A 23381-nucleotide genomic window follows, 5' to 3' on the forward strand; every position below is an offset into this window, starting at 1 on the left:
AAGCAGCACTACAGTGAAGATTGAGGCCCCCAGTCCAGGGTTTTCCAACACTCTCCTCAGGGACCAACAGACGTTTCACATTTTTGATTTAGTTCTAATCTGGTCAACCTGATTCAGTCTACTAACCATCAACCCCTTGACTAATTGATGCAGGTGTGCCAGTCTGGTGAATCCAGAGGAGAGGGTTGGGAAGTACTGCACCTACTGTACAGTGTAGTATGGAGACCTGGTCCTGGAGTGCTGCAGGCACTTCATGGTTTCATTTAACTGACCTGGAAGACCAGGTGTGTTGAATTTAGGCAATCACTGAACTGATCAATTAGCTAAGTGGCTCAGTGTGGTCTGTAGTTGTGACAAAATCCTGCAGTACCTGCAGCACTCCAGAAAGAGGTTTTTCCAGTCTGAGTTTTGTCTGCCAATCCTTCCTTTTGCTGGTGGAGTTAAATACTGCCCTCTTCTGGCTGCTGTGCAGAATGAACCATGTCAAATAACTAAAGCAGGGTTTCCCAAACTCAGCCCACGGGACCCCAAAGGGTGCACATTTTGGTTTTTACCCAGCACTACACAGCTGTTTAAACTAATCATTAAGCTTTGATAATTTGAAACAGCTGTGTAGTGTTCAACAAAAAGTGCACTCCTTTGAGTCCAGAGGACCAAGTTTGGGAAACACTGCACTAAAGGCATCTGGGTACATTAGTGTGTGTTTGGTTTTCAGTGGTCTCTCCTGCCAGTTTCCAGGGTATGATTTAGACAGTATCCCAATATTCTAATTCTGCTGGTTATGGTTGTTTCCTTTACTTTGTTATGACTGAGATGTGAGAGACGTGGTAGGTTGACAGGGATCCATTCCTTTGTTATGACTGAGATGTGAGAGACCTGGTAGGTTGACAGGGATCCATTCCTTTGTTATGACTGAGATGTTAGAGACCTTGTAGGTTGACAGGGTTCCATTCCTTTGTTATGACTGAAATGTGAGGGACCTGGTAGGTTGACAGGGATCCATTCCTTTGTTATGACTGAGATGTGAGAGACCTGGTAGCTGGTTAGGGTTTCATTCCTTTGTTATGACTGAGATGTGAGAGACCTGGTAGGTTGATAGAGTTCCATCACATTGCATTCATATGGTGAGGTCTTTCAGATCTGGGGTGGTAAAAAAATGAAAGGAGACAAGGAAAGGAAGGTAGCAGGTTGAGACTGTTGGGATGTGACCTTAGTGATTGTGAATATAGTTGATGAATGTGTCAAGTTTATGCTGGAGTCCAGCCACTGTATAGACAGCACATAATCCAGCAGATGTAGCTGTGTAGAGCGATGTGAGTTTGCACAGATCAATAGAAAATCAAATAAAATTGTATTGGTCACATACGTGTTTAGCAGATGTGATTGTGGGTGTAGCAAAATGCTTGTGTTTCTAGCTCCAACAGTGCAGTAGTATCTAACAAGTAATATCTAACAATTTCACAACAATACACACAAATTCAAAGTAAAGGAATGGACTTAAGAATATATACATTTTTGGATGAGCTATGTCAGAGCGGCATAGACTAAGATACAGTAGAATAGGATACAGTATATACATATGAGGTGAGTAATGCAAGATATGTAAACATTATTAAAGTGAGGTCACATTCTAATGCCGCACACAGGCAGGAAACACCACATGGCTTCTGAGAATTGTTTGTTCACACTTCTTTCATACTGATCTACTTGTGAACATGACTAACAACAGCAACACCACTGCTGATACTAAATAAAGGTTCCCATAGTAACAGTACAGAAAGACCCTTAAACCTCATCATCATCCTTCTCCTCTAATCAGGGACTGATTCAGGCCTGGAATACTAATAGCCAATATATCACTTTAATCAATCAATACCCCAGAATAATGGAAAGCAGCACTACAGTGAAGATTGAGGCCCCCAGTCCAGGGTTTCCCAACCCTCTCATCAGGGACCAACAGACATTTCACATTTTTGTTTTAGACCTAATCTGGCACACCTGATTCAGTCTACTATCCATCAACCCCTTGACTAATTGATGCAGGTGTGCCTGTCTGGTGGTCCCAGAGAAGAGGGTTTGAAAGTACTTCATCTACAGTGTAGTATGGAACCCTGGTCTTGGAGTTCCGCAGGAACTTCATGTTTTTCATTTAACTGACCTGGAAGACCAGGTGTGTTGAATTTAGGCAATCACTGATCTGATCAATTAGCTCAGTGGAGACAGTTCTCTACGTATTGTGGTTGATAGATTGAGCAGTACAGGGCTCTAACCTCACAGACATATGAAACTACTGACCCTGCTTCTGCTCTCCATCAAGTTTATTTCGAAGCCATTAATAAGTGTCATTTATTTAAACAACTATTTCTTCATCTTTGTTAAACTTTGAATTTTTGTTTAAATCTAAATATCTTTTGTAGCCTTTTCTAATTATAAAACTGAGAACAAACTCATTTTCTTCAAGTGAGCTGAAATTAAAATCTTTGTAACAGATGTACAGGTAGTGGATAAATAGGACAGGAGATGTAATATTGCTCAATGCTTTTCATTATAGGTTTTTAGCAAAAGCTGCAGTGCACATGACAGCAAATGCCAATTCACTGGCAGAAGAAATGTTAACAATCTAACAAACAATGTATGTAACATTCACAATAGGACAGATCTGCCAATCTGAAAGTTGGGAATGTTCTGCTAATGTTTTATTACTGATTATTTCCAGCATTTGTGGGAGGGAGCAACAATGGATGGGGAAGCCAAGGGTTACAATACAATCGACAATACAACACAAAATGTCAAAATTTGACTGAATGCAGAAAATCTGTGTTGCTGGTTTGATTTTATTCTCCTTGGAGTGGTTAAACCATCGGAGTGTTTTATTAACCATCTGGCATTTCAGGTCACTTTTTTATTTCTTAGTACTCTTCAGTTTGTAAACTCTCTTGCTAAGAACAGGCACATAAGGGCACAAGTACCCCTCAAACACCATAGCACAGTAAACACATGCACACACAACACCAAATGACTTCTGAGAATTGTTTGTTCACACTTCATTCATGCTGATCTCTGTGTGAACATGACCAACACCACTGCTGACACTGAGAAAAGGTTTCCCATAGTAACAGTGCAGAAAGACCCTTAAACCTCATCATCATCCTTCTCCTCTAATCAGGGACTGATTCAGGTCTGGAATACTAATAGCCAATATGCCACTTTAATCAATCAATCACCCAGAATAATGGAAAGCAGCGCTGCAGTGAAGATTGAGGCACCCAGTCCAGGGTTTTCCAACACTCTCCTCAGGGACCAACAGACGTTTCACATTTTTGTTTTAGACCTAATCTGGCACACCTGATTCAGTCTACTAACCATCAACCCCTTGACTAATTGATGCAGGTGTGCCAGTCTGGTGGTCCCAGAGGAGAGAGCTGGGAAGTACTGCATCTACAGTGTAGTAGGGAACCCTGGTCCTGGAGTGCTGCAGGAACTTCATGTTTTTCATTTAACTGACCTGGAAGACCAGGTGTGTTGAATTTAGGCAATCACTGAACTGATCAATTAGGTAAGTGGCTCAGTGTGGTCTGTAGTTGTGACAAAATCCTGCAGTACCTGCAGCACTCCAGAAAGAGTTTTTTCCAGTCTGAGTTTTGTCTGCCAATCCTTCCTTTTGCTGGTGGAGTTAAATACTGCCCTCTTCTGGCTGCTGTGAGGAATGAACCATGTCAAATAACTAAAGCAGGGTTTCCCAAACTCAGCCCACGGGACCCCAAAGGGTAGTTTTGTCCTAGCTCTACACAGCTGATTCAACTAATCATTAAGCTTTGATAATTTGAAACAGCTGTGTATAGTTCAGGCAAAAAACAAAAAGTGCACTCCTTTGGGTCCAGAGGACTGAGTTTGGGAAACACTGCACTAAAGGCCTCTGGGTACATTAGTGTGTGTTTGGTTTTCAGTGGTCTCTCCTGCCAGTTTCCAGGGTATGATTTAGACAGTTTCCCAATATTCTAATTCTGCTGGTTATGGTTGTTTCCTTTCCTTTGTTATGACTGAGATGTGAGAGACCTGGTAGGTTGACAGAGTTCCTTTCCTTTGTTATGACTGAGATGTGAGAGACCTGGTATCTGGTTAGGGTTCCATTCCTTTGTTATGACTGAGATGTGAGAGACCTGGTAGGTTGACAGGGTTCCTTTCCTTTGTTATGACTGTGATGTGAGAGACCTGCTAGGTTGATAGAGTTTGCACAGATCAATATAGGTCACATTCTAACGCACGGACACAGGCAGGAAACAACACATGGCTTCTGAGAATTGTTTGTTCACACTTCTTCCATACTGATCTATGTGTGAACATGACCAACACCAGCAACACCACTACTGGTACTAAATAAAGGTTCCCATAGTAACAGTAAAGAAAGACCCTTAAACCTCATCATCATCCTTCTCCTCTAATCATGGACTGATTCAGGCCTACTAATAGACAATATACCACTTTAATCAATCAATCACCAAGAATAATGGAAGTGAACAGTGAAGATTGAGGCCCCCAGTCCAGTCCACTCCTCTCAGGACCACCAGATGTTTCACATTTTGGTTATAGCCCTAAACTGGCACACCTGATTCAGTCTACTATCCATCAACCCCTTGACTAATTGATGCAATTGTGCCAGTCTGGTGAACCCAGAGGAGAGGGTTGGGAAGTACTGCACCTTGTAGGCAACCGTTGTCCTGGAATGCCACAGAGAAGACCAGGTGTGTTGCATTTAGGCAATCACGGATGTGACCCCTACTGTGTGAGACTGGATTTGAGTAGCCCTAGTCTAAGCTTTCTCTGTCAATCATGCCTTTAGCTGGTTAAGTGAAATGCTTCCCTCTTCTGGTAACTGTGAAGAATGCTCCATGTCACTGCAGCCTACCTAGACCGAAGCATCTGTCAACTCTCTATTTAAAACGTTTGTTTCCCCAGAATCCAACTCCAAAATAAGTGTGTGGCCCATTAACAGGTGTGAGACAGTCATGTGAATATGAAAACCCCTTTATCAGATCAATTAATAAAAGGTCAATGACTAAAATATATCCTTGATTGTTGTACAATTTGATTTTCATTGTCAACCTGCCTCATAGACAAACCACCTAGACTGTGTCTGACATCTGTCTTGACTACTACTGACTAAAACTACTGTGTTCTAATCATACTACATACTATTTAGAATGTAGCCTGGCGAGCCGGCCGGATCTGTTACATTAATATTACTCTACATGGTTATCTGTCTGGTTATTACGATGCTATTTACAATGTACAGTCTAGTTAAAATGTATGCAGTAAGCATCAAATATTAACGTACTAGACTCACCCATACTGAGAATGTGTCTTCTACAGTCTATCCACTTATCTTATTTTCAGCTAATTATTATCTGGGTCTGAAGTGACAATTCTCTTCCTCAATAGCATGTAGTGAAGGACACTAAAATCAAATCAAATCAAATCAAATCAAATTTATTTATATAGCCCTTCGTACATCAGCTGAAATCTCAAAGTGCTGTACAGAAACCCAGCCTAAAACCCCAAACAGCAAGCAATGCATGTGAAAGAAGCACGGCGGCTGGGAAAAACTCCCTAGGAAACACTCCTGAGAAAGGCCAAAAACCTAGGAAGAAACCTAGAGAGGAACCAGACTATGAGGGGTGGCCAGTCCTCTTCTGGCTGTGCTGGGTGGATATTATAACAGAACATGGTCAAGATGTTAAAATGTTCGTAAATGACCAGCATGGTCAAATAATAATAATCATAGTAGTTGTCGAGGGTGCAACAAGCACGTCCGGTGAACAGGTCAGGGTTCCGTAGCCGCAGGCAGAACAGTTGAAACTGGAGCAGCAGCATGGCCAGGTGGACTGGGGACAGCAAGGAGTCATCATGCCAGGTAGTCCTGAGGCATGGTCCTAGGGCTCAGGTCCTCCGAGAGAAAGAAAGAAAGAGAGAAAGAGAGAATTAGAGAGAGCATATTTACATTCACACAGGACACCGGATAAGACAAGAGAATACTCCAGATGTAACAGACTGACCCTAGCCCCCCGACACATAAACTACTGCAGCATAAATACTGGAGGCTGAGACAGGAGGGATCAGAAGACACTGTGGCCCCATCCGATGATACCCCCGGACAGGGCCAAACAGGCAGGATATAACCCCACCCACTATGCCAAGGCACAGCCCCCACACCACTAGAGGGATATCTACAACCACCAACTTACCGTCCGAAGACAAGGCCGAGTATAGCCCACAAAGAACTCCGCCACGGCACAACCCAAGGGGGGGGCGCCAACCCAGACAGGAAGACCACGTCAGTGGCTCAACCTACTCAAGTGACGCACCCCTCCCATGGACGGCATGGAAGAACACCAGTAAGTCAGTGACTCAGCCCCTGTAAAAGGGTTAGAGGCAGAGAATCCCAGTGGGAAGAGGGGAACCGACAAGGCAGAGACAGCAAGGGTGGTTCGTTGCTCCAGCCTTTCCATTCACCTTCACACTCCTGGGCCAGACTATACTTAATCATAGGACCTACTGAAGAGATAAGTCTTCAGTAAAGACTTAAAGGTTGAGACTGAGTCTGCGTCTCTCACATGGGTAGGCAGACCATTCCATAAAAATGGAGCTCTATAGGAGAAAGCCCTACCTCCAGCCGTTTGCTTAGAAATTCTAGGGACAATTAGGAGGCCTGCGTCTTGTGACCGTAGCGTACGTGTAGGTATGTACGGCAGGACCAAATCGGAAAGATAGGTAGGAGCAAGCCCATGTAATGCTTTGTAGGTTAGCAGTAAAACCTTGAAATCAGCCCTTGCCTTAACAGGAAGCCAGTGTAGGGAGGCTAGCACTGGAGTAATATGATCAAACTTTTTGGTTCTAGTCAGGATTCTAGCAGCCGTATTTAGCACTAACTGAAGTTTGTTTAGTGCTTTATCCGGGTAGCCGGAAAGTAGAGCATTGCAGTAGTCGAGCCTAGAAGTAACAAAAGCATGGATTAATTTTTCTGCGTCATTTTTGGACAGAAAGTTTCTGATTTTTGCAATGTTACGTAGATGGAAAAAAGCTGTCCTTGAAGCAGTCTTGATATGTTCTTCAAAAGAGAGATCAGGGTCCAGAGTAACGCCGAGGTCCTTCACAGTTTTATTTGCGACGACTGTACAACCATCCAGATTAAGATCTCTTTGTTTCTTGGGACCTAGGACAAGCATCTCTGTTTTGTCCGAGTTTAAAAGTAGAAAATTTGCAGCCATCCACTTCCTTATGTCTGAAACACAGGCTTCTAGCGAGGGCAATTTTGGGGCTTCACCATGTTTCATTGAAATGTACAGCTGTGTGTCGTCCGCATAGCAGTGAAATTTAACATTATGTTTTCGAATGACATCCCCAAGAGGTAAAATATATAGTGAAAACAATAGTGGTCCTAGAACGGAACCTTGAGGAACACCGAAATTTACAATTGATTTGTCAGAGGATGAACCATTCACAGAGACAAACTGATATCTTTCCGACAGATAAGATCTAAACCAGGCCAGAACTTGTCCATGTAGACCAATTTGGGTTTCCAATCTCTCCAAAAGAATGTGGTGATCGATGGTATCAAAAGCGGCACTAAGATCTAGGAGCACGAGGACAGATGCAGAGCCTCGGTCCGACGTCATTAAAAGGTCATTTACCACCTTCACAAGTGCAGTCTCAGTGCTATGATGGGGTCTAAAACCAGACTGAAGCGTTTCGTATACATTGTTTGTCTTCAGGAAGGCAGTGAGTTGCTGCGCAACAACTTTTTCTAAAATTTTTGAGAGGAATGGAAGATTCGATATAGGCCGATAGTTTTTTATAATTTCTGGGTCAAGATTCGGCTTTTTCAAGAGAGGCTTTATTACTGCCACTTTTAGTGAGCTTGGTACACATCCGGTGGATAGAGAGACGTTTATTATGTTCAACATAGGAGGGCCAAGCACAGGAAGCAGCTCTTTCAGTAGTTTAGTTGGAATAGGGTCCAGTATGCAGCTTGAGGGTTTGGAGGCCATGATTATTTTCATCATTATGTCAAGAGATATAGTACTAAAACACTTTAGTATCTCCCTTGATCCTAGGTCCTGGCAGAGTTGTGCAGACTCAGGACAATGGAGCCCTGGAGGAATACCCAGATTTAAAGAGGAGTCCGTAATTTGCTTTCTAATGATCATGATCTTTTCCTCAAAGAAGTTCATAAATTTATTACTGCTGAAGTGAAAGCCATCCTCCATTTGCGAATGCTGCTTTTTAGTTAGCTTTGCGACAGTGTCAAAAAGAAATTTCGGATTGTTCTTATTTTCCTCAATTAAGTTGGAAAAATAGGATGATCGTGCAGCAGTGAGGGCTCTTCGATACTGCACGGTACTGTCTTTCCAAGCTAGTCGGAAGACTTCCAGTTTAGTGTGGCGCCATTTCCGTTCCAATTTTCTGGAAGCTTGCTTCAGAGCTCGTGTATTTTCTGTATACCAGGGAGCTAGTTTCTTATGACAGATGTTTTTAATTTTTAGGGGTGCAACTGCATCTAGGGTATTGCGCAAGGTTAAATTGAGTTCCTCGGTTAGGTGGTTAACTGATTCTTGTCCTCTGACGTCCTTGGGTAGGCAGAGGGAGTCTGGAAGGGCATCAAGGAATCTTTGGGTTGTCTGAGAATTTATAGCACGACTTTTAATCTTCCTTGGTTGGGGTCTGAGCAGATTATTTGTTGCAATTGTAAACGCAATAAAATGGTGGTCCGATAATCCAGGATTATGAGGAAAAACATTAAGATCCACAACATTTATTCCATGGGACAAAACTAGGTCCAGAGTATGACTGTGGCAGTGAGTAGGTCCAGAGACATGTTGGACAAAACCCACTGAGTCGATGATGGCTCCGAAAGCCTTTTGGAGTGGGTCTGTGGACTTTTCCATGTGAATGTTAAAGTCACCAAAAATTAGAATATTATCTGCTATGACTACAAGATCCGATAGGAATTCAGGGAACTCAGTAAGGAACACTGCATATGGCCCAGGAGGCCTGTAAACAGTAGCTATAAAAAGTGATTGAGTAGGCTGCATAGATTTCATGACTAGAAGCTCAAAAGACGAAAACGTCATTGTTTTTTTTTTTGTAAATTGAAATTTGCTATCGTAAATGTTAGCAACACCTCCGCCTTTGCCGGATGCACGGGGGGTATGGTCACTAGTGTAACCAGGGGGTGAGGCCTCATTTAGCACAGTAAATTCATCAGGCTTAAGCCATGTTTCAGTCAGGCCAATCACATCAAGATTATGATCAGTGATTAGTTCATTGACTATAACTGCCTTGGAAGTGAGGGATCTAACATTAAGTAACCCAATTTTGAGTTGTGAAGTATCACAATCTCTTTCAATAATGACAGGAATGGAGGAGGTCTTTATACTAGTAAGATTACTGAAGCGAACACCGCCATTTTTAATTTTGCCCAACCTAGATCGAGGCACAGACACGGTCTCAATGGGGAAAGCTGAGCTGACTACGCTAACTGTGCTAGTGGCAGACTCCACTAAGCTGGCAGGCTGGCTAACAGCCTGTTGCCTGGCCTGCACCCTATTTCATTGTGGAGCTAGAGGAGTTAGAGCCCTGTCTATGTTCCTAGATACACTACATTAATTAAAAACTGAAATTATTATGACTCAATAGTAGACATTATGACTCAATAGTAGACATTTCACATACTATAAAACATTGTATTTTCTCATATCCATCAGCCTACTAGTTAGTATGGGGAGTTGGACGTGGCCAGTGTGTTTAGTCTTATGGTAGAACAACATACCAGACAGAACCCTACATATAGTCCTTTCTCTCTATTAACCTATGGCCTATATTGTTCTTACACGTTATCAACGTATGTCGGTTATGCTTGACTGAGTCTCTCAAACCAGTTTTTCCAGGTGAACAATGTACTTAATGAAACCGACAGAATATCACTTGTATGAAAAGGTTAGCATGGTATTTATGGTTGATACTGTGCTGTATCATTCATCTTTGTTTTGTCTCCTCCTCCCACTCTCTCTGCTGGTTGTGATTGGTTGATTGAGCAGTAGGGAGCTCAGGGGCTGATCTAGGAACCTCTGTCCATGTAATATTATTTGTTATGATATAAAAGGCCAAACTGATCCTAGATCAGCACTCCTACTCTGAGAGGCGTACGCCTCTGACCTCACAGACACAGGAAACGACTTACCCTTCTCAGTGCTCTCTCACCCAACCCTCTCACTCAGCCTCAGAGAGTCCTCCAAGTTTTATTTTCTCCTCACTCTTGTTATTCTTACAACCCCTTACGAACTGACCTTAGGTTCAATTGAGTCAGCTTGTCTGGTATAATTCATTACAGATTAGACATGACGGAACATCGTGCAATCCTGTCAAGACTCGCATAGTGTGAAAGGTAAACTGTTGGATTTTGTAAACCATGTAATGTGAAGGAAGCTTTAAAGCCAGTACTAACATGTCATTTCTTTGTACAGCCATTAGGCATGACAGTCAGGCACATAAGGTGATTTTAAGGATATTGAAAATGGTGTAATGTGAAAGAAGCTTTATCATGTTAGCCACAATGTCACTCAGATGTGTATGTGATGATAGTGGCTGGTCCTCTTTGGCTTCATCTCGACAACTCAGAACCAATTATTGTGTGAGCGCTGGCCTCTGGACAGTTACTAGTGTTGGTTGTGGGGGATTGAGATTTTGGACTAGTGGTGGAACCAGGAAGGATCATCTTTGGTAGCGCCCCTCCCCCCTTCCTTTGCAAGTCTCGTGCAACGTATGGCCGAAAAATCCCTCCCCTTCCAAAACTCAAAAACTGCCAGGTGTATTGTAGCTAGCCGTGGTCAAGGTGTACATGACAGCAAATGTCAAGAAATTATTACACATGACCAAGACATTTAATCTCAACAATTGTAATACAGTAGCAGTCAATGCAGGTTAAAACAAGCTTTAACAGGGGTTGCATTACAGGCCGAATACAATGCAGACGCTGCATTTCATCAACAAATGGTTGTGTGCCACGTCATCGACAACGTAGTGGGCATCAGATTGCTAAATGACGTGGTTAGTTGATATGTTAAAGGCCTATCCAGGCGTGAGATTAGGCATTCGTCTGCAATGGAGCTGACCTGGAACACAGCCAGGATCTCTACACTGTGAAGCTGGGGCTGTCACAGTTCCTGAGTTATTTTGAGTGTGTTTCCTTGGGTTGCCGCTGGATGGCACCCTTGCCTTGTTTTCTAGTACCCAGGTTACCCTGATTGTTCTCATTATTTTCACCTGTGTTTAATTACCTTTTCTGTTCACCTGGTTGCCTGGCTATTTTGGTTCCTCAGTTGGCCTGCTGCGTTGCTGAGGTCTTATGTTTTGTTTAGTGCACGCTGGTGCTGAAGCCTTGTTTCTGCCTAGGTTTTAAGTAAATATCTGGATTTACCCTTACCTCTGCTTGCTGTGTTTCTCTGCGAATGGGTTCCAGTTCATACAAGCATCATTGTAACAGAGGCAGCTGTGTCAGATCAGGCTACCTCTCATCGTACGTTGGTGATGATCAGTAATATACAGTAGTTATCAACATAATATAGAGTATTATGTAGCCTGTATCTAATGCTCTGATGATCGATTCTCCTCCACTCAAAATCAATTTGCAATTCAGATCACTGTCTACTCCCTTGATCTTTAGTGTGTAGAAGACTTCACACAACAGGTTATTCACTGGTGACTTTGTCTGGATTTTGGTGACTTTGAAAATCTCATATGATGAAATTAAAGCTTCTCTCTCTTCAGGTAAGGATGAGTAAGAAGTTAGCTCAGATCCAAAGCAAGTGTGAATCTCAAAGCAAGACACATTCTCAAAGTTGGTTAAAACTTGTTTGGGCTAGGGGGCAGTATTGAGAATTTTGGAAAAAATATGTGCCCATTTTTAACTGCATCCTACACCAACTCAGAAGCTAGAATATGCATATTATTGTTCAGGTTTGGATAGAATATACCCTAAAGTTTCTAAAACTGTTTGAATGGTGTCTGTGAGTATAACAGAACTCCTATGGCAGGCAAAAATCTGTGAAGGTTTCATGCAGGAAGTGGCCTGTCTGACAAGGAGTTGTGCGTCTTGCATCTGTTTATTGAAGAGTAAGGATCTTAGCTGTAACGTGACAATTCCTAGGGCTCCAATAGGCTCTCAGAACCCGGGAAAAACCTGAACGATGACGAGGCAGCCTCAGGCTGAAACCCATTATCGCCTTATCCAAGTGTCCCATTAGGTGACAATGGAATTATGCGCGTGCGCAATTCGCCCCGTGGAGTATTTTCATTCGGCTGTTTAGCTTATTGCAGATTCCCGGTCGGAATATTATCGCTTTTCTACGAGATAAATTGCATAAAAATTGATTTTAAACAGCGGTTGACATGCTTCGAAGTACGGTAATGGAATATTTAGAATTTTTTTGTCACGTTCTGCGCCATGCGCTCGACCGTAGTTTACTATTCTGATAGTGTCTAGAACTCACGAACAAAACGCCGCTGTTGGACATAACGATGGATTATTTGGGACCAAACCTACATTTGTTATTGAAGTAGACTTCCTGGGAGTGCATTCTGACGAAGACAACAAAAGGTAATCAAACTTTTATAATAGTAAATCTGATATTGGTGAAGGCTAATCTTGCCGGGTGTCTAAATAGCTAGACCTTGATGGCTGGGCTATGTACTTAGAATATTGTAAAATGTGCTTCATCCGAAAAGCTATTTTAAAATCGGACATATCGAGTGCATAGAGGAGTAATGTATCTATAATTCTTAAAATAATTGTTATGCTTTTTGTGAACGTTTATCGTGAGTAATTTAGCAAACTGTTAGTAAATTCCCCAGAAGTTTGCGGGGGTATGCTTTTTCTGAACGTCACATGCTAATGTAAAAAGCTGTTTTTTGATATAAATATGAACTTGATTGAACAGACATGCATGTATTGTATAACATAATGTCCTAGGTGTGTCATCTGATGAAGATCATAAAAGGTTAGTGCTGCATTTAGCTGTGGTTTGGGTTTTTGTGACATTATATGCTAGCTTGAAAAATGGGTGTCTGATTATTTCTGGCTGGGCACTCTCCTGACAATCTAATGTTTTGCTTTCGTTGTAAAGCCTTTTTGAAATCGGACAGTGTGGTTAGATAAACGAGAGTCTTGTCTTTAAATAGCTGTAAAATAGTCATATGTTTGAGAAATTGAAGTAATAGTATTTCAAACGTTTCAAAAATCGCGCCACTGGATTTAAGTGGCTGTTACGTAGGTGGGACGAATTCGTCCCGCCTAGCCCATAGAGGTTAAGTCGGATCTTAAAGAGCTTGCGGCGAAAGTGACGAAACGGATCTCGTGGTTGAGAACACTCAGATCAAACTTCTTGTTGGTTCTGTGAAAGGTTTCTTTACATGTCTCTTGTCTTTCTCTAAGAATCTGAATGGCATCAGTCAGGTAGAAATGCAATGCATGGTACCTGAATGTCATATATTCAGAATCTTGAACTGCTTTGTTAAATTCCACGCAGATTGATTTGGAATTCGGTCTGGGCCTGTTATTTGTATAAAAATAGAGCAATGGAATGCTCTGTTTTCAAACTGTCTCCATGTGGTATAGCGGGTACACAACATTCTGTAGACTTGACCTTTTGTGAAAGTTAGAAACAATTGCATTATTTAGGAGTGCCAGGGCGAATTCCATTTCTTACACAAGCACACGCCGACACATTAAGATATACTACATACGCACACTAGTGGTGCGAGGGTCATCTGTTTGTTCACCCACACCCGCCCACAATTGCTAATAACCCATCCGCAACCACCTGACTATGTGATAAGGTGAAAATCTGACCCCCACACTCAATATTTCCTTGACATGGGGTGCATGACTTTGTTTTGCTTGATTTAGATATGTTCCTGCTTATAATTTCCAACATTTTGGTAGGCTGTTTGTTAGACAACTTGTAAATAATTAGATACATGTATCATTTTTTTTGCCTTATCTCTGCTCGCTGGTCTCCATAGCTGCACCCACCCGTAGCACGCGTTCCAGCAGGTATATCTCACTTGTCACCCCCAAAGCCAATTCCTCCTTCAGCCGCCTCTCCTTCCAGTTCTCTGCTGTCAATGACTGGAACGAACTACAAAAATCTCTGAAACTGGAAACACTTATCTCTCTCCCTAGCTTTAAGCACCAGCTGTCAGAGCAGTTCACAGATCACTCCACCTGTACATAGCCCATTTATAAATAGCCCAAACAACTACCACTTCCCCTCCTGTATTTATTTCTACTTTGCACACTCATCTACTGTCAAATCTACCATTCCAGTGTTTTAATTGCTATATTTTTATATTGATATTAAGGCTATATGAGAGGTTGCAGACCTCTCATATAGGGTGGACCAATGACTTGGTTAAACTTTAAAGGGAATACAATTTTCTTTCATTAAAAGGGTTAACTTCTTACGGATCATTGGAACGCTAGCGTCCCACCTCGACAACATCCGGTGAAAATGCAGAGCGCTAAATTCAAATGACAGAAATCATAATATTAAACATTCATGAAAATTCAAGTGTCATACATCATTTAAAAGCTTAACTTCTTGTTAATCCAGCCGCTTTGTCAGATTTCAATAAGGCTTTACGGCTAAAGCACACCATGCGATTATCTGAGGACAGCACACACATGGACAAATCCTCACGGTATTCGGAACTGACGTGACTTTGGTTCACAGGGCTTTTATAGAAACGTAGAAAAGGTGTTGGTTCATAATTTCCAACCAATGCCTATTCACTTGGGCGTGGCTACTGACTTAGTTAAACTTTACAGGGAGGACAATTTTCTCATTTTAAAAGTTAACATCACATTGCATCATTTCGCAAATAGTTTAATATTTACTCATTCATTTTATACAAGAATTAGATTCAAACCTCATAACTTTGACACTTGTATAAACAGAGTTAGGGTAATGTGTCTGTATTGTCTTTCATGAGGTCACAAACATGAAACAAAATGGACCGGTTCGTAGCTGGTTTCCCTGTGACCGTTTACACATTCTTCAAAATAGGAATATTGTTCAATTCTCAAATCTGGGATGTAGTAGAATTGGTCAGGAGAATCCCTTTCTGTGAAACTCTCTCTCTCTATACCACATGGTCAGTGAGAGAGGAGTCTCTGTGGTATTTACTGCCCCCCCTCCCCTCCTAACAGAAGAGGGTGGGGTGGTTGTTTCCATCTCTGCTAGCCAATTCACAGAAAGGGCTAGCGTCAAGACACCTCCATATCAAAACAATATGACCGTTCACAAAAGCATACTTTTTTCCCCATAAAAAAACAACGATGTATAAAAAAAGCAAATAAAAAACGACAACGTAATTAAAAAAAGGTGGTGAAACTGTCCGCTGGTGACTCATCGGGGAAAGAGTCACCTAGATAGAAGACACCTCCATACCAAAACAATATGAAGTGTCTGTCATCACCACCTCTGAGTAGACAGCAGATACTTCTATACCAAAACATGCTAAATTGTTGGGAGGAGCTAGGATAACAAAGGGTGTTTTTGGTTCCTAATTACTACTCCATAATCACTCTCATTCTCCCTTCCTCTCTCCCTCCCTCCCTCCCTCCCTCCCTCCCAGGTTGATAGGCATCACCCAGTCATCGTTGTTGTGTTTTGTCTTCGACACCACAGGCGGTATGAGTGATGACATCACTGAGGCTAAGAGAGTGTCCTTCTCCATCATGGACTGCAAGAGAGGAACCCAGCAGGGACCTTCATCATACATCCTGGTCCCCTTCAATGACCCAGGTGGGTGTTAGCCTGGTCCCAGATCAGCAGGAACATACATCCTGGTCCCCTTCAACAACCAAGGTGGGTGTTAGCCTGGTCCCAGATCTGTTAGTGCTGTCCTACTCCAACATTATTGTCACATCACATGCCAAGTGCCTCCCCTGAAATTGGGACCAGAAAAACAGTTTCAACCCAAAGTTCTTCTCTTTCTACTTGTGTAGAATAACAATACATGTTCCCTTCTGATCAAATCTTACACAATTAGTCATTTGAGGTGTGTGTGTGCAGACCCATTTAACTATACTTGTGGAGAACAGAAGTCCCCACAAGAAGAGTAAATATCATTTTTTTACCAACTCTGGATATTTTGTTGGTCCCCACAAGGTTAAAATGCTATTTCTAGATTTTTTTGGAAAATGTTATTTCCTATAGAATTCCAGTACTTGATCCCAGTGTGGTCTGACTCTCTGATGTGTGTGTTGTAATTCCCAGCTGGCCCTCATGGCGGCGCCACCCTGCTCTGAGATCTTTCTGTTCACTGATGCTCCTGCTAAAGACAATGCACTGAAGAGCACACACACACACACATACACGCACACACATACACGCACACACATACACGCACACACATACACGCACACACACACACACACACATAGATTTATGACCCACTGGGAATGTGATGAAAGAAATAAAAGCTGAAATAAATAATTCTCTCTACTATTATTCTGACATTTCACATTCTTAAAATAAAGTGGTGATCCTAACTGACCTAAGACAGGGAATTTTTACTAGGATTAAATGTCAGGAATTGTGAAAAACTGAGTTTAACTTCTTAAGGTATAGGGGGCAGTATTTTCACGGCCGGATGAAAAACGTACCCAAATTAAACTGGTTACTACTCTGGCTCAGAAACTAGAATGTGAATATTATTAGTAGATTTGGATAGAAAACACTCTGAGGTTTCTAAAACTGTTTGAATGGTGTCTGTGAGTATAACAGAACTCATATAGCAGGCACAAACCTGAGAAAAATCCAACCAGGAAGTGGAAAGTCTGAGAATTGTAGTTCTTTTGAATCTCTATCGAAACTACAGTTTCTGTGGGGTCACGTTGCACTTCCTAAGGCTTAAAATGGTGTAAAATAGTTGATTGTTTGTGAAAATGAAATAATGAGATTTTTGCTGTTTTGTATTTCGCGCCATGCTATTTCACTGGCTGTTGAATAGTGTGTCCCGGGGTGGGACGCTAGCGGGGCGTGACCCTAGAGAGAGAGAGTTTCCTGGACCCAAAATATCGATGTTTTGTTCCCCGAGCCACTTAGTTATCACTTTTGCCTTATGGCAAGGTGCTCCATCATGCTGGAAAAGCCATTGTTCGTCACCAAACTCTTCCTGGAGGGTTGGGAGAAATTGCTCTCAGAGGATGTGTTGGTACCATTCTTTATTCATGGCTGTGTTCTTAGGCAAAATTGTGAGTGAGCACACTCCCTTGGCTGAGAAGCAACCCCACACATGAATGGTCTCAGGATGCTTTACTGTTGGCATGACACAGGACTGATGGTAGCGCTCACCTTATCTTCACTGGACAAGCCTTTTTCCGGATGCCCCAAACAATCGGAAAGGGGATTAATCAGAGAATATGACTTTACCCCAGTCCTCAGCAATCCAATCCCTGTACCTTTTGCAGAATATCTGTCCGTCCCTGATGTTTTTCCTGGACAGAAGTGGCTTCTTTGCTGCCCTTCTTGACACCAGGCCATCCTCCAAAAGTCTTCACCTCGCTGTGCATGCAGATGCACTCACACCTGCCTGCTGCCATTTCTGAGCAAGCTCTGTACTGGTGGTGCCCCAATCCCGCAGCTGAATCAACTTTAGGAGACGGTCCTGGCGCTTTCTGGACTTTCTTGGGTGCACCTGAAGCCTTCTTCACAACAATTGAACCGCTCTCCTTGAAGTTCTTGTTGATCCGATAAATGGTTGATTTAGGTGCAATCTTACTGTAAGCAATATCCTTGCCTATGAAGCCCTTTTTGTGCAAAGCAATGATGATGGCATGTGTTTCCTTGCAGGTAACCATGGTTGACAGAGGAAGAACAATGATTCCAAGCACCACCCTCCTTTTGAAGCTTCCAGTCTGTTATTCAAACTCAATCAGCATGACAGAGTGATCTCCAGCCTTGTCCTCGTCAATACTCACACCTGTGTTAACGAGAGAATCACTGACATGATGTCAGCTGGTCTTTTTTGGCAAGGCTGAAATGCAGTGGAAATGTTTTTTGGGGATTCAGTTCATTTGCATGGCAAAGAGGGACTTTGCAATTAACTGCAATTCATCTGATCACTCTTCGTAACAATCTGGAGTATATGCAAATTGCCGGTATACAAAATGAGGCAGCAGACTTTGTGAAAATTAATATTTGTGTCATTCTCAAAACTTTTAGCCACAACTGTAGAGCTGTAGAATTGTATAATAGTTCATGTAGGTAGATGTCATGTGGAACAGTGGAATCAGTGCAAAGAGAGTTGTGTCATTAGATGTAACCAGTATGTATATGTTATGTTGTACTGAAAGACAGGGTGGAAATATTAACTTTTTGACATAAAACATGTGAAGTGTTTTTATTCTTATTTCTCTTAAATCTGTCAACTGAAACTATAGAGATATTGTCAGAACTTCTGCTTTTTAATTCTGAGTATCTCTTCACAGTCAGCATAGATAGAACAAAGACCCTATATGGTGCACATCTAGAATCAGGTTTCCCTCCCCAAATCCTAACTTTAACCATTTGTGGTGGAAATTCAAAACGGACCTAAGATCAGTGTCTTATGGCAACTTCCCCCTGCACCGCCTGTCACAGAGTGCAAGACATAATTGTCTCTCCATTTGAAGGCTGGGGGTGCGGTAAACTTAGTCAGGATATATGTAGGGTATATGTGAATTTATCCAAAATTGAGACCCTGTGAATTCACATATACGTCATGTAGCATGATATAGTCATATCATGTAGTATATTATCATTTCAGTTGAATCATATGTTTAAAACTGATGAGCACTGTGAGAAAGAAACGTGTTCAGATTAGAAACTAATGCTGGTGCAAGTCACGTGGTGACCAGTTTCCCCATCACTGTGGTTGAAAGTTTAAAAAATTGTGTCACTACTATAAGTCACACAGACGAAGGGCAGTGCAGGGAGAAGACACAGCTACAGACGTACATTAGAGTTGAGGTTAGAAGTAGAAGTTACTGTATTTGAGCACAAGTGTGTTAAGATGTCAGAGGGAGTCCATGAAATCCAAGATGAATTTGAAGACGATGAGCCTGATGCAATGAAGAACACAGACATTGATGGCCAATTATATTCCAACGTAAGAGCCTTCAAACCCAGTCCAAGAGATGGAATTGTTGCTTCAGGTAAGATTGCATGCATGCGCACGCTCGCACGCACACACACACAAACACACACACACACACGCACACATACACAAATTACACACTACATTAAACAGGTGAGATTACCCTGTCTTACTATAGCTTTATTTGTCCCAATCCTGGATGATACAGTAAAACACATTACGAAAGATTACTTTACTCTCTTTAATAATTTGTGATTTAGTGCATTTTCAGTGGTGGAAGAGACCCTCTGGAGTTGCTGCAGTGTGTCTGGGGCTGCTGTGTGTTCTCCTATCGGCTGGGATCAAAGGCCTGGCTGTCTACTGTAAGTTTAGTATGTTGTCACTGAGACTTAAGTAGCCAACTTAATAATACTTAATCATCAATGGTGTGGTAATTACATTTTTTATTAACACTTCCATTTTACAGATGGAGTCATTGGTCATCATGACTCAACAGAGCGAGACCAGCTACAGGCCAGTTACAGCCTTCTGACTAACGAGAGAGACCAGCTGCAGGCCAGTTACAACAACATGACTGAAGAGAGAAACCAGCTACAGACCAGGGTTCGGTTCTATGGTGAGTGCAGTTCATTCATTTCATTTAGTACATAGAAGAGATGTAGTATCTTTGTAGGCATTTGAATGCCTGCTGTTCTGTTGTGTTTATATCAGAGAAGCCCTGTCTATCTGGATGGTGGAAGTTTGGCACCAGCTGTTATTATGTCTCCTCCACGATGAACACACCTGGGGCCGGTCAGAAGGAGTGCAGAACAATGGGTGGAGAGTTGGTTGTTATAAACAGCAGAGAAGAACAGGTAACAGATAATACATTATTAATACTACAATACTACTGTGTCTTTATTATTATCTACTTCTCTGATTAGTATTCAACATGTATAACCAACTGAATCGCAAATGTTCATGTCACTGTCAATTTATAAAATACATTTCCTGTCAGAAACGAAAGTTTGCATGAGATTATATAAACTCAGCAAAAAAAGAAACGTCCTCTCTGTCAACTGCGTTTATTTTCAGCAAACTTAACATGTGTAAATATTTGTAGAAACATAACAAGATTCAACAACTGAGACAAGAACTGAACAAGTTCCACAGACGTGTGACTAATAGAAATTGAATGTGTCCCTGAACAATGGGGGGGTCAATATCAAAAGTAACAGTCAGTATCTGGTTTGGCCACCAGCTGCATTAAGAATTTGCTAAACATATAATATGTTCTGAATTCTACTAACATTAGCCAGCTGGCTAATGTTGGCAATACCAACTGTAACAGGTCACTATATTTCCTATTAATATAAGAAGTTCCCCTCAACAGGAAGAGAGATGGGTTGAGAAAACCACTTTAAAAATACAGCTATTCTTCCTCCATTTACAGATGATACAACAGAGATGCTTCATTCTTTGGGATCATATAAGGCGAATCCTATCTTCCACTTAAGTCAAATTTAGACAGTCATTGATGTCAATGGGAGACTAAAGTGAAACTTTGAATTAAAAGGTTACTGCAGGATTTTGGACCTTTATCTACTTCCCCAGAGCCTGATGAGCTTATGGATAACATTTTTATGACTGTATCCAGTATGAAGGAAGTTAGAGGTAGTTTCGTGAGCCAATGCTAACTACAGGTAGCGTGATGACTGGAGGTGAATGGCATGCTAGCAGATATCCAGGAAATCAGCTCCTATTGATTTAAATTTTAGAAATCTGTTCTCAATTATACTAGAGAGACAAACACTAATGTAAGTAAGGTTTGAAAATATTATGTTATCTGACTGTTTTTAACCCTGTAGGTGCTGGTATTAACCATGATATCTGACTGTTGTTAACCCTGTAGGTACTGGTATTAGCCATGATATCTGACTGTTTTTAACCCTGTAGGTACTGGTATTAGCCATGACATCTGGATGTTTTTAACCCTGTAGGTACTGGTATTAGCCATGATATCTGACTGTTTTTAACCCTGTAGGTACTGGTATTAACCAGGGTTACATCCGTTCCTGGCGAGGTGCTGGTGGGTGCCATGAGGCTCACCGTGCCGTTGGCCATTGGCCTCACCGCCCCTAGTCACCATGGAGATGTTGGCAGGGAAGGAAGAAGTGAATCTGTGATCGTTGGTGGCTCGAACCGTAAAGGTTCCTCAGGTTCTGTAGGCCGTTTCTACGGTGAAGGGGACTGAAATGGTGGAAAACTATGGACAAAACAGGCCTTAGACTCTGATGGGTTAAGTAGCAGCAGTATTGATAAATGAGGCATCCAGACTCTGTTGGTACTGTCCTGTCTGCTGTCTGTCCAGTTTTTAGTCTTGGTTGAGATGTAGTACCAAACTTCAAAACCATCTCCCTCCCTCTGTAGCTGGTCTCTCTCTTTAGTCAACTTGTAACTGGTATGTAGCTGGCCTCTCTCTTTAGTCAGGGTGTTGTAACTGGTCTGTAGCTGGTGTCTCTCTTTGGTCAGGTTGTCTTAGCTAGTCTGTAGTTGGTCTATTTCCTGAGTAAGGGTGTTGTAACTGTCATGTAGCTGGCCTTTCTGCAGATTGTGTCGTGGTGCTGATCTCACCGTTATCTGATTCCTGAGTAACTTCATGGTCTACTTGGGGAAGTTTCACTCACATACAGTGAAGCAACACAAACATAGGCACAGACACATGCATACACAACCACGGTAACAAACACACTATACACACATGTACGCATGGAATTTGTGTTGTAGATATGTGGTAGTAGAGTAGGGGCCTTAGGGCACACACTTATTGTGTTTTTAAATATGTTGTGAATGTATTGTAATGTTTTTAAAATGGTATAACTGCCTTAATTTTGCTGGACCCCAGAATGAGTAGCTGTTGCCTTGGCAAGAACTAAAGGGGATCCATAATAAATACAAATACATACACCAGACACACACACACCCTCTCTTACTACTCTATAGTCTATCACAGTGCCATCCGTTTTGTCACCAAAGCCCCATACACTACCCACCGCTGCGACCTGTACACTCTCGTTGGTTGGCCCTCGCTTCATACCCGTTGCCAAACCCACTGGCTACAGGTTATCTACAAGTCTCTGCTAGGGAAAGCCCTGCCTTATCTCAGCTCACTGGTCACCATAGCAGCACCCACTCGTTGCACGCGCTCCAGCAGGTATATCTCACTGGTCACCCCCAAAGCCAATTCCTCCTTTGGTCGCCTTTCCTTTCAGTTCTCTGCTGCCAATGACTGGAACGAACTGCAAAAATCACTGAAGCTGGAGACTCATATCTCCCTCACTGGCTTTAAGCACCAGCTGTCAGAGCAGCTCACAGATCACTGCACCTGTACATAGCCCATCTGTAAACAGCCCATCTATCTACCTCATCCCTATACTGTATTTATTTATAAATCTTGCACCTTTGCACCCCAGTATCTCTACTTGCACATTCATCTTCTGCACATCTGTCTTGACTTCCGCTGAAGTCCGCTCCCCTCCTTGTTTGGGCGGCGTTCGGCGGTCGACGTCACCGGCCTTCTAGCCATCGCCGCTCCATTTTTCATTGTTCCATTTGTTTTGTCTTGTTCCCCGCACACCTGGTTTACATTCCCTAATCAACTGCATATATATATTCCTCTGTTCCCCCCATGTCTTTGTGTGGAATTGTTTTTATTTTGTGTTTGTTGTATCGCGCCAGTCTGGTTTTCACCCTGGGCATTGCCTGTACCCTATTTGGGGAATTATTGGTGAAACTTATTGTTATATTATTGACGGTATTTTGCGCTTGTCACTTTTGCGGGTTGGCTTGAGTTGTAGCAGTTTGCGCCCGTCTGTTTGTTGTTCTTGGCTAATAAAGTCACCTGATCACCTATTCTCTGCTCTCCTGCACTTGGCTTGAATGACCAGCAGCGAAAACCCTGACAACATCTACCTTTCCAGTGTTTAATTGCTATATTATAATTACTTCGCCACCATGGCCTATTTATTGCCTTAACTCCCTTATCTTACCTCATTTCCACTCACTGTATATAGACTTTTTGTTTTATTTTTTCTACTGTATTATTGACTGTACGCTTGTTTATTCCATGTGTAACTCTGTGTTGTTGTATGTGTCGAATTGCTATGCTTTATCTTGGCCAGGTCGCAGTTGCAAATGAGAACTTG

At 42.1% G+C, this 23381-nt stretch overlaps 1 protein-coding gene across 1 annotated transcript; it reads left to right on the forward strand.

Annotated features, from left to right (window-relative positions):
- The first annotated feature begins 18751 nt into the window (after positions 1-18751).
- On the forward strand, positions 18752-20872 carry LOC115202379 (C-type lectin domain family 7 member A-like). The gene is made up of 5 exons (XM_029766513.1): positions 18752-19255; positions 19458-19559; positions 19664-19813; positions 19909-20051; positions 20630-20872. The coding sequence occupies exons 1-5, from the start codon at positions 19114-19116 to the stop codon at positions 20690-20692; spliced, it is 600 nt and encodes a 199-aa protein (XP_029622373.1). The 5' UTR covers positions 18752-19113; the 3' UTR covers positions 20693-20872.
- Positions 20873-23381: the final 2509 nt, after the last annotated feature.

Source organism: Salmo trutta, chromosome 11, assembly GCF_901001165.1.
Source record: "Salmo trutta chromosome 11, fSalTru1.1, whole genome shotgun sequence".
NCBI classification, from domain to species: Eukaryota; Metazoa; Chordata; class Actinopteri; order Salmoniformes; family Salmonidae; genus Salmo; species Salmo trutta.